The sequence below is a fragment of the Chiloscyllium plagiosum genome, unplaced genomic scaffold, assembly GCF_037043375.1.
Source record: "Chiloscyllium plagiosum isolate Xiang-an unplaced genomic scaffold, Cpla_swu_hap1 HiC_scaffold_34, whole genome shotgun sequence".
NCBI lineage: Eukaryota > Metazoa > Chordata > Chondrichthyes > Orectolobiformes > Hemiscylliidae > Chiloscyllium > Chiloscyllium plagiosum.
In genome coordinates, this window is record NW_028270172.1 from 24,863,194 (window position 1) to 24,877,922 (window position 14,729).

The 14,729-nt window shown below is 40.8% G+C and overlaps 1 protein-coding gene across 3 annotated transcripts in view; it reads right to left on the reverse strand.

Moving 5' to 3' along the window:
• The window catches only part of zdhhc11 (zDHHC palmitoyltransferase 11), a 148,941-nt gene that overhangs the window by 4,108 nt on the left and 130,104 nt on the right, over window positions 1-14,729 (reverse strand). For all 3 annotated transcript variants that reach the window (XM_043719342.2, XM_043719340.2, XM_043719341.2), the window contains 3 exons: window positions 12,000-12,058; window positions 8,346-8,454; window positions 7,322-7,406 (listed from right to left, as the gene is read on the reverse strand). In XM_043719342.2, coding sequence (XP_043575277.1) covers window positions 7,322-7,406; window positions 8,346-8,454; window positions 12,000-12,058 — 253 coding nt within the window. The remainder of the gene's footprint in view (window positions 1-7,321; window positions 7,407-8,345; window positions 8,455-11,999; window positions 12,059-14,729) is intronic.

Genomic DNA, 14,729 nt, shown 5'->3' on the forward strand with positions numbered 1-14,729 from the left:
CAAATCCATTCATATTTTAAGAGGTAAATGACACACTGCACATCACCATGTAATTGGAATACATTGACTTATATTGGCTCCCAGACCACTAACATCTCAATTTCAAACTCCTGTCTTTGTTTCCAAATCCCCCACTGGTGCAGCCTTATCTGTTGCTGTAACTTCCTTTAGTCTTAACCATCCAAGAACCCTACATTCCTTCAATTATGACCTCTTGTGAATTCCCCAATTCCATTTCCCCACCATCGAGGACTGTGCCTTCAATCATGTACACCCCAAGGGTATGAATTTTCTTCTTAAATGCCTTTCTATCTCCTCCTTAAAACTTCTTTAACCAAGCTTTTGTTCATCTATCTTAATATGTCCTTATATGGCTTCGTTTAAAAGCTTATCTGACTCCTGAAAGGTAACTTGGAATGTTTTACTAGGTTAAAGGGATTATACAAGTTCAAATTGTTGTATAACTTGCTTTTCATTAGCATGAACAGCAAACCCTCAAGCAAGTTGGATTTTATTCGAACAGCATTTTTTTTTTGCCTTTCAGTTATGGAGAATAAGCATCAAAGAGAAAATGAAAGTAAGATTCATACGTCAAATTCATTGATAAAGAGGCCAGAATATAGTGATTATTCCAGAAGTGAGAAAGTGACTTGTGGGCCAGAAGTTTGCAGTCAGGTTGATTCAGAAGTCCTTTAAAAGTGACAGCCCAATTCCAGGAGTCCCAACCTCATTCCAGGCTTCCTTGGTTGTGAACATGCACTTGGCACTTCAACCTGGCTTCCTCCATTTGGAGATGGGCAGTGCCCATTCATCTGCAATTTTCATGAGGTCTGGCCAGATTTTTAAAATGTCACTGATTTACAAAACCTCAGAGGTGTCATGCACCTTAGCCAACATGAGGAAAGATTTAAAGAGGTAGGTTTAAATGTCCTTTTCATACGCCCCATACCAAGGCTTGCACACCCCAAACAATCTCCATGGCCCACTATGACCCCATACTTTGGCATAGCTCCCGATCCTCACCCCCAACAAACATCTCTCATAGCCTCCATCCCACTTCCACACCCATGCATCCGTTATGCACTGTATGGAAGTAATTAACCTTAAAGTGGTAATGGGATGTTTTTGTTAAGTTAGAAATTACGATGAATTTATTTTATTTGGATGCTAAAAAGTCTCTTATACTATAGGGCAATGCAAGTGTCAATCATCCAGACCATTTAAAGTGCTAACAGCTAACACCACCATTCCAAACCCGCTTAAGTTTCTGTAAATAAACACTGTGAAAAAGATCAAACAGCCCAATCCGTCAATAAGGCAGCGACTCAAGTGTTTCAACCCTCTAATTGTTCCCTTGCTCTCAGCCAAGCTTCATTAGATTACTTACAGTGTGGAAACAGGCCCTTCGGCCCAACAAGTCCACACCGCCCCGCCGAAGCGTAACCCACCCATACCCCTACATTTACCCCTTACCTAACACTACGGGCAATTTAGCATGGCCAATTCACCTGACCTGCACATCTTTGGACTGTGGGAGGAAACCGGAGCACCCAGAGGAAACCCACGCAGACACAGGGAGAATGTGCAAACTCCACACAGTCAGTCGCCTGAGGCGGGAATTGAACCCGGGTCTCTGGCGCTGTGAGGCAGCAGTGCTAACCATGTGCCACCGTGCCGCCCAGTATTTTTGTTCTAAGCTTATTGGTCAATATCCTCTCTCTACCTGTAGACCCAGTATTTTTGGGAACTTTCCCAACTTTTGCTACTTGCTCAAGGATGAAATTCCCAGCCATTAGTCAGCAAATCTCGTAAATTGGAAATACTTATTTAACTGTGTTCAAATCTAGCATTTTCGATAAACTCACAGAAGTGTTTGAAACAAAGTATGCATGCACTCTAAGTAACATATCTGGAGAGAGGTAGACATTTAAGAAATCTTTGAGAGCATGGAGAGTCCTCCAATATTTCCTGCAAAGTCATGATTGCATTGGCAGTGTTGCTTTTATCTGTGCCTGGGGTTTTAGCGGTTAACATATGAGAATGTGATTCACAAGATTTCTATGAAGTAATTTGTGTTTGACAGTCATTGGGGAGGTGGGATCTTTCACATTTACTCAAAATGGCAGTCAACGCTTTGGCTTGGATTATGTGTTCAAGTCTCTGACTACAACCTTGGGACTGATCCGCAAAAATGAGCCACAGCTAATGCTTCAAAGGACTCACTATACTTCTGTGACTGAACAACTGGTGTTTTTATAATGTTGTACTAGGTTCAAATACCTTATTTGTTTGTGACTGAGTATAATCCTGTTCTTCAATGTTACTGTGGCTATTTCTGGGATATTACAGCTTTTGCATAACTATAGGTTACTGTAACTCCAAAGTAATACACAGCAATAAGCAAAATGGTTTTCTTGGTGAAAGAAAAGTGACCCTATGTTCAAATCAAAGTTCCTTAAGAGATGGTTGTAAAAGAGTTTAATTATTGTATATCAAACAGATTATCGACCTCACATAGATTGTCTTTGTAATTGAGAAAATAAATGTCAGTTTTATTTAAGGGTCTAAGTCAAAACAGTTAACAAATTATGATGAAAAGTAAAAAGCGAAATAACTGTGCTTGCTGCAAATCAGAAACACAAACAGAAATTGCTGGAAAGGCTCGGTGTACGTTGCATCATTTGTGGAGAGAAATCAGAGTTAACGCTTCAGATCAAGTGACCCTTAGAGGAAGGGTCGCTGAACTCAAAATATTAACTTTGATTTCTCTTCACAGATGATGCCTGACTTGCTGAGCTTTTCCAGTAATTTCTGTTTTTGTTTATATTTAAAAAGTCACTGGATGTCACTTTGAGTTAAAACTTGGTCATTTGAGTTTGCATTAATCCTACCTCTTGGATGCAAGCCTTTTCCTACTCATTCTGAATGCTGCAAATCTGGTTCAGATCCCAGTGGTGGGAGCTGATAGAGACTGTTCAAAGACTGTGGTGCTGAAAAAGCACAGCCGGTCAGGTAGCATCGAAGGAGCAGGAGAATCGATGTTTCGGGCATAAGTCCTTCATCAGGAATGAGATAGAAACTGATAGGAACAGTTCACAATTTGCATGAAATGATAGGACATCTCAGACAGGAACTGTTGTTCTGAATTATTACTCCTCTAAACTTGTTCTAAAAAATGCAAGGCTATGCAAGTTTTACTGACAGATGTATTGATAGCATGATCTTCTGCTGCTGCTGAAGAACTCAAAGGTTTTAAGTTTTCTTGGTAGAGCAGGAAAGTTAACTATTCAACCCAGACCAAGGCTGAGGAATACCTGTTCAAATGCCTCAGGACATTCTAAGCCATTGCAATGGAAGGAGAGTGATGGAAAAGGAGCCACTGCTCCTTTTCTTTGCTTCCTCCTTGTGCTTTGGGAATGCCAATCGACTGGACAACACGATAGCTCAGTGGTCAGCGCTATACTTCATAGTGCCAGGGACTGGGGTTCAATCTCACCCCTGGGTTACTGTCTGTGGTGAGTTTGCACATTCTCCTCGTATCTGCATGAGTTTCCTCTGAGTGCTCTGATTTTCTCCCACAGTCTGACGATGTGCAGGTGAGGTGAATTGTCCATGCTAAATTGCCCATAGTGTCCAGGGACATGCAGGCTAGGTGGATTAGACATGGGAAATGCAGGGTTACAGAGAAAGGTTAGTGGGGTGAGTCTGGGTGGTATGCTGTTCAGACAGTCGATGAGCTAAATGGCCTACATCCACACTGTGGGGATTCTATGAAATATACCACTGAATGCCGGTGAATAGGATTCGGTGGCAATAGCCAAGTGAGGCAGAGAACCTTCCCTAAGTTAACTGAGTTGTTTTTGATGAAATAAATGAAAGGGTTGATGAGGGTAATGCAGTTGATGTTGTGTAAATGGATTGTCAAATGATCTTTGATAAAGAGTCATCTAATAGGCTTACTGGCAAAGTTGAAGCCTATAGAATAAAAGGGACAGCATGGATAAGAGGTTGATTTCTAGTCTGGTACTGTCTAAGTTCCTGTGTTTTAGCCCTTGTTACAAAAACGACAAAGACTGGATTCTTGTTGATACAGATGACTTGAAGTTTATTAACAACACTAGCTACACAGTTATAAGATCTCAGACTGACACATAATTTGGGTTCTGTATTTACTATACATGGTTGATTGTGCAAAATTTAAAGTGAGGCGGGATGTTGGAAATAACATGCCATTATGTCATCTAACTGTCTTAAAGGTACAATGTTTTTCTGAAATCTATGCAATGACACTAGAAACAAAGAATATTAGTAGATTGTGGGCGGCACGGTGGCACAGTGGTTAGCACTGCTGCCTCACAGCGCCAGAGATCCGGGTTCAATTCCCGCCTCAGGCGACTGACTGTGTGGAGTTTGCACGTTCTCCCCGTGTCTGCGTGGGTTTCCTCCGGGTGCTCCGGTTTCCTCCCACAGTCCAAAGATGTGCAGGGTTAGGTGAATTGGCCATACTAAATTGCCCGTAGCGTTAGGTAAGGGGTAAATGTAGGGGTATGGGTGGATTTCGCTTCGGCGGGTCGGTGTGGACTTGTTGGGCCGAAGGGCCTGTTTCCACACTGTAATCTAATCTAATTATTGCTTTTTGGACCAGAGGAAAGTTTACAGTGCAGTTTTCCAGGATCAGTGTCAATGACTTAGAGTCATAGAGCTGAACGGCATGGAAACAGACCCTTCAGTCCAATTCGTCCATGCTGATCAGGTATCTTAAATTAATCTAGTCCCATTTGCCATCATTTGGCCCACACCCTTTAAACCCTCCCTATTCATTTACCCATCCAGATACCTTTAAAATGTTGTAATTGTACCTGTCTATCATTTCCTCTGGCAGCTCATTCCACACACACACCACCCTCTGCATGAAAAGGCTGCCCTTTAGGTCCCTTTTAAACATTTCCCCTCTCACCTTAAACCTATTCCCTCTATTTTTGGATTCCCCCACCCTAGAAAAAAGACCTTGGTTATTCACTCTAACCGTGCCCCTCATGATTTTATAAAACTCTATAAGGTCACCCCTCAGCCTTCGATGCTCCAGGGAAAACTACCCCAGCCTAGTCAGCCTCTCCCTATAGCTCAAATCCTCCAACCCTGGCACCTTAAAAATCTTACGGAATCCTTTCAAGTTTCACAACATCCTGCCTATAGCAAGATCAGAACTGCACACAATATTCCAAAAGTGGCCTAACCAATGTCCTGTACAGCCACAACATGACCTCCCAACTCCTATACTCTGAACATTAAAGGAAAGCATACCGAACGTCTTCTTCACTATCCTATCTGCCTATGACTTCACTTTCAAGAACTATGAACCTGCACTCCAAGGTCTATTTGTTAAGCAACAATCCTCAGGACCCCACCATTAAGTGTATAAATCCTGCCCTGATTTGCTTCTCCAAAATGCAGCACTTCACATTTATCTAAGTTAAACTCCATCTTCCAATCCTCAGTGCATTGGCCCAAGTGATCAAGACCCTGTTGTAATCTGAGGTAACCTTCTTTGCTGTTTGCTACTCCTCCAATTTTGGTGTTATCTGCAAACTTTCTAACCGTAGTTCCTAAGTTCATATACAAATCATTTACATAAATTTCAAAAAGCAGTGGATCCAGCATCAATCTTTGTGGCATACCATTGGCCACAGGCCTCCAGTATGAAAAGCAATCCTCCACCATCACCCTCCATTTTGTACCTTTGAGCCAGTTCTATATCCAAATGGCTAGTTCTCCTTGTATTTCATATAATTTAACCTTGCTAACCAGTCTACCATGAGGAACCTTGTTGAACGCCTTACTGAAATCAATATAAATCATGTCCACCACTCTGCCCTCATCAATCCTCTTTGTTATTTCTTCCAAAAACTCAGTCAAGTTACTGAGACACGACTTTTCACACAAAAGCCTTGTTGACTATCCCTAATAGTCCTTGCCTTTCCAAACACATGGAGATCCTGTCCCTCAGGATTCCCTCCAACAACATGCCCACTACCAATGTCAGACTCACCGATCTAAAGTTACCTGGCTTTTCCTTACCACCTCTCTTGAATAGAGGCACCACATTAGCCAACTTCCAATTCTGTGGCACCTCACCTGTGACCATCGATGATAAAAATGTCTCAGTAAGGCTTTCTGAATTCATATTAATCCCTTAAACTTGGGTATACATAGCACAATTTAAAAATAAGCAGATGAAACCAATCTCAGAAATTCAATGAATAGTGAGACCAGTAATTGACTTGAAGAGAATGTTAACAAGATGGTGGATTAAGGAGGTGCATGGCAGATGAAATATGATGTAGAGAAACTCAAACTGATATATTTTGGAAGGAAGAACAGATTCAATCATTGCTCTGGAAAGGGCACTGGAAGCAACTAAAGGAAAAATTTGCAGGGCTATGAGGAAATGGTTCAGTGAATGACATGAGATAGCAGGCACAAGTTTGTAGGACAAAATGGCCTCCTGTCTTGATGAGGCAGTATGGTGCTATGATTCTAATAATGCCAGAAATTATGCTACAAATCATACCCTGATGTAATTATGTGAGAGATTATTTGTCTGAGTAGCACACAAAAAAACAATACCTTTCCCTATATCTCACTATATGCAACAATAGTAAATCAAACCAAATATTATCTAACATTCCTCCCTCAATAAAAGGATTTGGTTTTTCAGGAACTGGTGTGATTCTGAAGTTGGGGATCTGAAGTTGTCAATCTTCTGGCAAAATATGAAAAAACTAGAGCGCTTTCTCTCACCTTTTCGAAGCTAAACTTCGTCGTCATGTTTGTCATGGCCTTGGAAAAATAAAGAGGACATTGACCAAAGCTGAGTGACTTTGGTGTTGTGGAGAGAGACTGGAGAAACTGGGATTATTGCTGTGAGAGGCAGAAAAAGTTAAGGGAAAATTTAATTGAGATGTTTAAAATTCAGAGGAATTTGATAGGCCAAGTAAGGAGAAACTGTTTCCGGTGCAGGATCCAGATTTAACACAATTGATAAACAAAAAAAAGGGTGCAGATGAGAGAATGTTTTAATGCAGTGAATTGCTATGATATGGATTACACTTCCTGAAAACCTGGTGTAAGCAGATTCAACAGAACCTTTGAAATGGAAAGCTGGATAGGACAAAATTGTATACAATGGGTAAGTTCTGTGTAAACATGGCACAGTGTAATTACATTCTCTCATCAGTAGAAACTTTAGAGGAATGTTCAAAGAGAAAAAGGATAAATCATCAATTGCACTAACAAAATTAATGCTTTTAAAAAACCCTACCAGTAGATGTTCTCTCCGAAGTGAATTTAGTCTCATCAATATGACCGTCCCCTTTGACCCCACTTTTAGGCCTTTTAATCAGAACCTAGATTCAAAATAGAAATAGGAGAAAGGATTTAGCGAACAGAACAGTACACATCCACAACTATTAAAAGAAAACTATCCAGAAATTGGTGGGATTTGGCTTGACTACACTTTTCATTTGATGTGCTCTGTTGGGTTTTCAATCACAGTTTGTTACTCATATTTGTTTCATGCCGATTACAGATGTGAGAATATAAGTTGTATTATGTATATTGTAGATTCTATTAGTGTTCTACCTTTGTAAAGTAAAGTATATTGTTTTTCCAAAACCATGGAATCTTGTGACCTTCTCTTCTTAAGTATGTGGACCTTAGGCTTTGTCAACTTTTAAAACAAGTTACTTGTCCCTACCAGATCACAACATGAATTTAGCGGTCGATCCTGAATAATAGTCTCATTTTTACTTATTACATGACCATAACTACACTTAAAGAGGAGTATTGCAGCAAACCTATCATATTGTGAGGTGCAGACTTGGTATTGCTGCATATATAATAGGAGCCATCACAGCTTATTGAAGCATCGCTTCCCAGCATAATTTTGCCCTCACCCAGAGTCAATATACACATTATCTAATTAGTTAGGGACAATCATAAATGCAAATGTTGGATAATTGTCCTCCTCCTGCAATCCAATCACAGGAAGGTCACCTGGAGCCTGTCATAGAAGTTAACTCATCAGAGGTCAAAGAATGGGCTTGGTATCTCCTCAGACTGAAACACTTAGTATCCCACCAAAATAACTGCACAGGAGATATGACTGTGGACCAACCCACTGCTGTACACTAACTGTGAGTATCTGCACAACATTTAAATTAAAACAAAACAAAAATGTTCAACAACCTTAAGAAAATGCTTAATGTTATGATTGGATTTTTCTGACATTGGCAAACCGTTGTTAAAAACCAATGGAAATAAAATGCAACTGAGCCACAAATTACCTGCCCAGTGTGTGAGGAGCTTGTAGCTGTAGAAACACTTGAAGTCTCCAGACAGATACTGTTGGATAGTCTGTTGGCAACTGGACCTTGGTCTTGATATTTTAAAGCACTGGGAAAAAGAAGGATATATCTCAGGATGGTGCACAAAGTTAGTAAAGGCAACCTTTAAACTGAAAATAAATCTTGTCTTGGCATTTTGTTTTTGTTTGCTGATTCTACCCATTAACCCATGAAATTTCAATTGGAATATTATACCTGTTGCATTAGACCCAAAAACCGCTGCTCATTAGGAATATTTCTCAGCAACTATTACACAAGTAAAATGAGCCCTTGCCAGACAACTCTCTAAGGTACATGGCAGAGATCATAAGAAACTATAACCTCCTGGCCAGCTCAGCTTCTATTTCTTTATATTTGTTATACATCACATATTAGCTCTTCCTGCAATAAACAGCTACCCAAAATGCTGCAGGCAGGATACTGCAATTATACATCTTAGATAGATTCTGCCGAGTGATATTTCCTCTCCTACACTCCTCCCCAAGCGAGGAAACATGTAATTGAAGCTAGAAGTTATTATGCAAGTCTCTGTTTATCTTGAAACTACATTACTCTTTTTCTCCAACAACGGTGGGTTTGAGTCAAATTTTCATGAAAGGAAACAATTATGCTGAGGTGTTTATCATTAAATTGCATGTATGAGGTTTGCGTTAAAATATGTGCCTACCGCACAAAACATGGAATTTCACAACCTTCCGCTGACTGTCAAGAGAGATCCACAATAAAATGGCACAAAACAAAATCTACAGAAACTACATTTTACAATCTCCAATATGTAATTCAGTTGACTTACATTAGGGGACACTATTATACCAAAGCATTATCTGTTAGTGGTATAAAAGGAAACTAGTTACAAATATACAGGCCACTTGAGATGCTGCATCCATTGACAAATGACACTCCTTGCTTTCTATAACAGTCTCTTGATGGGTAGATTTCTTTATGGTTTAAAAATAATTCCAGCCCAGCATCACCAATTCAGTGTCTGTAATTCTGCACCTTTACTTCTCAGCTGCTGGGTATAAGGGAGAGGTATTGAGTTACACTGATAACAGAGAAATGGAAAGTTAGGAAGATAGATCAAATGTGCAGCCCTCCTGATAGCCAACTACATGGTAATACAGGCATAAATCCAGAGACCAGAATGAATCATTTTATATTGATGAAGTTGTACAAAGAGAAACAGCATATATCACAACATATGGTAGCGTATTGTAAAGCAGTCATGAAAAACAGATCTGGAAAATAAACCTAAAGGACATGCTTTTGCCATTCCGAGGAATGTACTTGCAGTGAACTTGTGCTGCTGGCAAAATCCAAACTCATGCACAAAGTGTTTAAATAAATGCTCATGTAGGAGATAAAATAAACTTAAAACCTGGCAAGGATTCTATTTTCTTTATTTATCTCCCCATTAAGGAACTGAGCCTCAACCTCTCCTAAGTCTACTGCCAACACTATGTTTTAAACCAAGTACCATGGGTATTCATGTTGATCCAGGGAAGACTGAGATCTCTCAGTGTCCAAGAATCAGAACTTGTGTCCCACTGCTTCATGCAATTGTTACATTTGTGTTGTAGAAAGCTGACCGCTTGCCCTGATTGTACCTAATCGGACATATGGACAAGTTATTGCACGGCACTGACAGAGTCTAGAGGGTTTGTTTTTAATATTGAGTTGCTCCATTCATTGAACAAAAATGCTCTTATGGGAAATTGTAATGGACATAGCCAACTGTTGACTCACAAGTATCCCCTTAGGTGCCTTAAAGAATTTTTTTTTTGATTACTTAGTGTGGAAACAGGCCCTTCGGCCCAACAAGTCCACACTGACCCGCCGAAGTGCACCCACCCAGACCAATTCCCCTACACCTAACACTACGGGCAATTTAGCATGGCCAATTTACCTAACTTGCACATTTTTGGACTGTGGGAGGAAACCCACGCAGACACGGGGAGAATGTGCAAACTCCACACAGTCAGTCGCCTGAGGCGGGAATTGAACTCAGGTCTCTGGCGCTGTGAGGCAGCAGTGCTAACCAATGTGCCACCGTGCTGCCCACAATATTAAGGTATAAATCCACAAACCTTTTAAAAATTCATTCTGAAAATGTGGGTGTTGCTGGAGAGGCTGATATTTATTGTTTCCCCCATGCAGTTTTGATAAAGTTGAGAGTCTTTCTAGGCTACTTCAGGGGCTGTAAAGAGTCAATTGCTCTCAGTCAGTCTGGCACTGGAGTGCATCTTCTAGTTGGTACATATGACAGCTGTTTCGCACCAGTGGTGGCAGGAGTGAATGTTTAAGAAGGAGGATGGAATGCTGAACATAAAAATTGCTTTGATCTAGATATTGTGAAGCTTCTTGAGTGTCGTTGGAGCTTTCCTCACACAGACGAGTGAAGTGTATTCTATCATTACTCCTTGTCCCTTATAAGTGTTAGGAAGGCTTACAGAATTCAGGATAGGAATTACACGTCACAGAACATCTAGTCCCTAAATGTTGACAATAGCCACAGATTGTATGCAGCTAGTCCACTTCAGTTTCTGGACCACTATGAACCCTAGAGTTTTAATAATTATAGAGAGGAGGGTAAGTGGTAATGGTGTTGAATACTGAGGAAAATTGACTAGATTATCCCTTGTTCATTTGGCTTCTGATTCTCCCACTGATCACGATTATTCTATCTTACAGCATCTGTCTTCTGTTGGCTTCTATATCTTTCCTTTGTCTCAACTATCTCAATGCTCGACCATGTCACATGTGATATTTTATTACACTTTTAACAGCAGTTTCTCTTGGTTTGCACATACATATTAAAGGTTTCAGTAAATCTAATTCAGACAAGTTTAAGAACATTGCATCTCATTAAGCAGCTCGTAACTTATAATATATTTTTCCAATGCTGGGCACAATTAATCTGAGACTAACAGATAATGAGCATCGGAAACTGATTGTGCCTTATATATGGGGGACCTTATAATTCAAACATTTCTGATACAAGAGTGGCAAACATTTTATGTGAAAATTAAGAGCCACGAAGCAACTACTGATTAGATTAGATTCCCTACAGTGTGGAAACAGGCCCATCGGCCCAACAAGTTCACACCGACCCTTTGAAGAAAGAAAATGCATCTAAGACTACGGGCAATTTAGCATGGCCAATTCACAATGCACATCTTTGGACTGTGGGAGGAAACCGGAGTACCTGGAGGAAACCCATGCAGACACAGGGAGAATGTGCAAAGTCCACACAGATAGTTGCCCGAGGAGAGGAATTGAACCTGGGTCCCTGGCACTGTGAGGCAGCAGTGCTAAGCACTGAGCCACTGTGCCACCCCGTGATAACACATAAGAAAAAACCAAGAACTGCAGATGCTGAAAATCATAAACATAAACAGAAATTGGTGGGAAAACTCAGTAGGTCTGGCAGCATCTACATTTGTTTTCTTGCCCGACATTCCTTAGAAGCTGTGTAGCTGTGTGCAATTTCTCCATTTTCCATGCAAAGCAAAATGTTATGTGTTTGCACACTTAAACAAATTAACTGCACACCACAGGAGAAATGTTGAGGTACACTGTTTTTGAACACCTTACCTTGATCTGGAGGATGCAGCAAGTTCTGCTTCTCCCTGTGACTTTGCTACAGGCAGACCCTGAAATGACAATACAGGAATGAGTGAATGGTAGCAATAGAAAGAAGACATTTCAAATTATAGCCAAAAGGTTAGCAGACTCTAGCAGCGATTTGTTTTGAATTATTTACAACATCCTTCCCTTCCACAACCCAGTCATTTCAGAATCCTCCATATCTTAGGGGCGGCACGGTGGCACAGTGGTTAGCACTGCTGCCTCGCAGCGCCAGAGACCCGGGTTCAATTGCCGCCTCAGGCGACTGACTGTGTGGAGTTTGCACATTCTCCCCGTGTCTGCGTGGGTTTCCTCCGGGAGCTCCGGTTTCCTCCCACAGTCACAAAGATGTGCAGGTTAGGTGAATTGGCCATGTTAAATTGTCCGTAATGTTAGGTAAGGGGTAAATGTAGGGGTATGGGTGGTTTGCGCTTCGGCGGGTCGGTGTGGACTTGTTGGGCCGAAGGGCCTGTTTCCACACTGTAAAGTAATCTAATCTAATCTAATCTTACTGTCATCCTCCTTCTAATTTTCTCCTGCAAGATACTCAAACCCATGTTCTCCAGTACTTAGTTCATTCACTTTCTTTTTCTCCACTTTTGGTAGAGGCTTGATTAGTCTTAGCCCTATTCCCTGAATCTCATCCTGATTCTCCTCTTTTCTCTCCACATTCCACAGCCATCTCAGAACTCAGGTACCTCTTTAACACAGAACATAGAATAGTACAGCACAGTACAGGCCTTTCGCTCCTCGATGTTGTGCCGGCCTTCTATCCTACTCTAAGATAGACTAATCTACTTACCATTCATTGTATTAACTTCCATGTGCCTACCCAAGAGTCGCTTAAACATCCCTAATGTATCTGACTCTACTACCACTGCTGGCAGTGCATTCCACATTCTCACCTTTCTCTGAGTAAAGAACCTACCTTCAACATCTCCCCTAAATCTTCCTCCAATTATCTTAAAATTATGCTCACTCATGATAGGCATTTCTGCCACTCTATCTGTGCCTCTCAACATCTTGTACATTTCTATCAAATCATCTCTCACCTTTCTTAGCTCCAATGAGAAAGCCTTTGTTCTCTCAACTTTTCTTCATAAGACATGCCCTCCAGTCCAGGCAGCATCCTGGTAAATCTCCTGTGCACCCTCTCTGAAGCTTCCACATCTTTCTTATAATGAAGTGACCAGAACTGAACACAATATTCCGAGTGTGGTCTAACCAGTACTGTACAAATGCTGTCTGTTTCATTTTTTAAGGGAGTGTTTTTGGATTAATGGAGTCATGATTTTACTGTGCATTAAAAATCTTTAAGCAGCTAGTTTGGATCATGCTATTTTATCTTCATTCTGTTTGTATTAAACTTCTGTATTGTTATTAAAGTGAAGCCTGCAGAATTGTGAGCTTATGTTTCAGTGAGATGCCACTTCTTTGAAAGTAAAACAAGTAAAATCATTATCCATTAAGCCAGGATCCTGTCTGGAATAAGACTTGTCCAGAACATCAACTTGGATCACAGCACCTGTCATGTCATTTTAAATAAAATTGTATCTATGAGTTTGTAAGAACTCAATGTCTAACATTTGTCACACATTTCAACTCATCTATCTGCCTCATCTGGCTTTCAGAGTGATTTGTGCAGCTAAGATAGGACTCTTCTCCCATCAGTAAACCCACAATTAGCAAGCCTCACCAATCAACTCATAGGAGATTCCATCACTCAAGCCTTCACTACATGCTTTCAGCAGTAAGGAGACGGCAGTTTATATCACACATCAATTTCCATTAAGGTCAGCTCTGTAAGGAAACAAGATTCCACCTGCCCAGAATCTGGCTCATTGTAAGTACAATCCAGATTGACACTCCCAGTGGCATGGAGAAAGTGAGGACTGCAGATGCTGGGGGTCAATGTCAACAAGTGTGGCGCTGGAAAAGCACAGCAGGTCAGGCAGCATCCAAGGAGCAGGAGAGTCGATGTTTCAGGCATAAGCCCTTCATCAGGAGTATACATATTTTAACTCCTAGTGACATACTGAGGCTCCACTACTACAGATGTCATCTATATTGGACGATACTTGAAACAGAGGCAATGTTAATGTATGTAAAAGATCCCATTATAATACTCAACAAAAGCTGAGGGATTTCTTCCCTGTGTCCTAGCCAATAACATCCTTCGAATGGCTTTACCAAAATGAGATGATTTGGCCATTTATCTTATTGCCATTTGGGGGGGCTTATTGTGTGCAAAGTTGGTGCACAAACTTACAAAATAAAAGTGATTACCCTTCCAAAATAATTCTATGGTAATCCTGATGTTCAAAGCTACGTAAAAATGCAACTTTGTTCTTCTTTCTAGTTACACTCAGGCGGTAATTTCAAGTACCAGTAACAACCACAGGAAGCGTCAGTCGAACTGAAACGTTAACTCTGATTGCTCTCCCCAGATGCTGCTGGACCTGCTGAGCTTTTCCAGCAATTTCTGTTGCTGTTCCTGGGTAATAGTACCTGAAAGGGTTAACTGACTGTCTGGGGAAAGCTTTGGCCATCAAGATGGACAAGACTGTTCCTGGAAGGAGCGAACCAGGTCTAACGAGTTCTACAGATGTTCATTGAGAGCGAACAGTGCTTCAACGTTTGTTCTTAGTGTTAACTGTATGGAGCTGAAATAGTAATACGTACGTAATCTTAACTTGA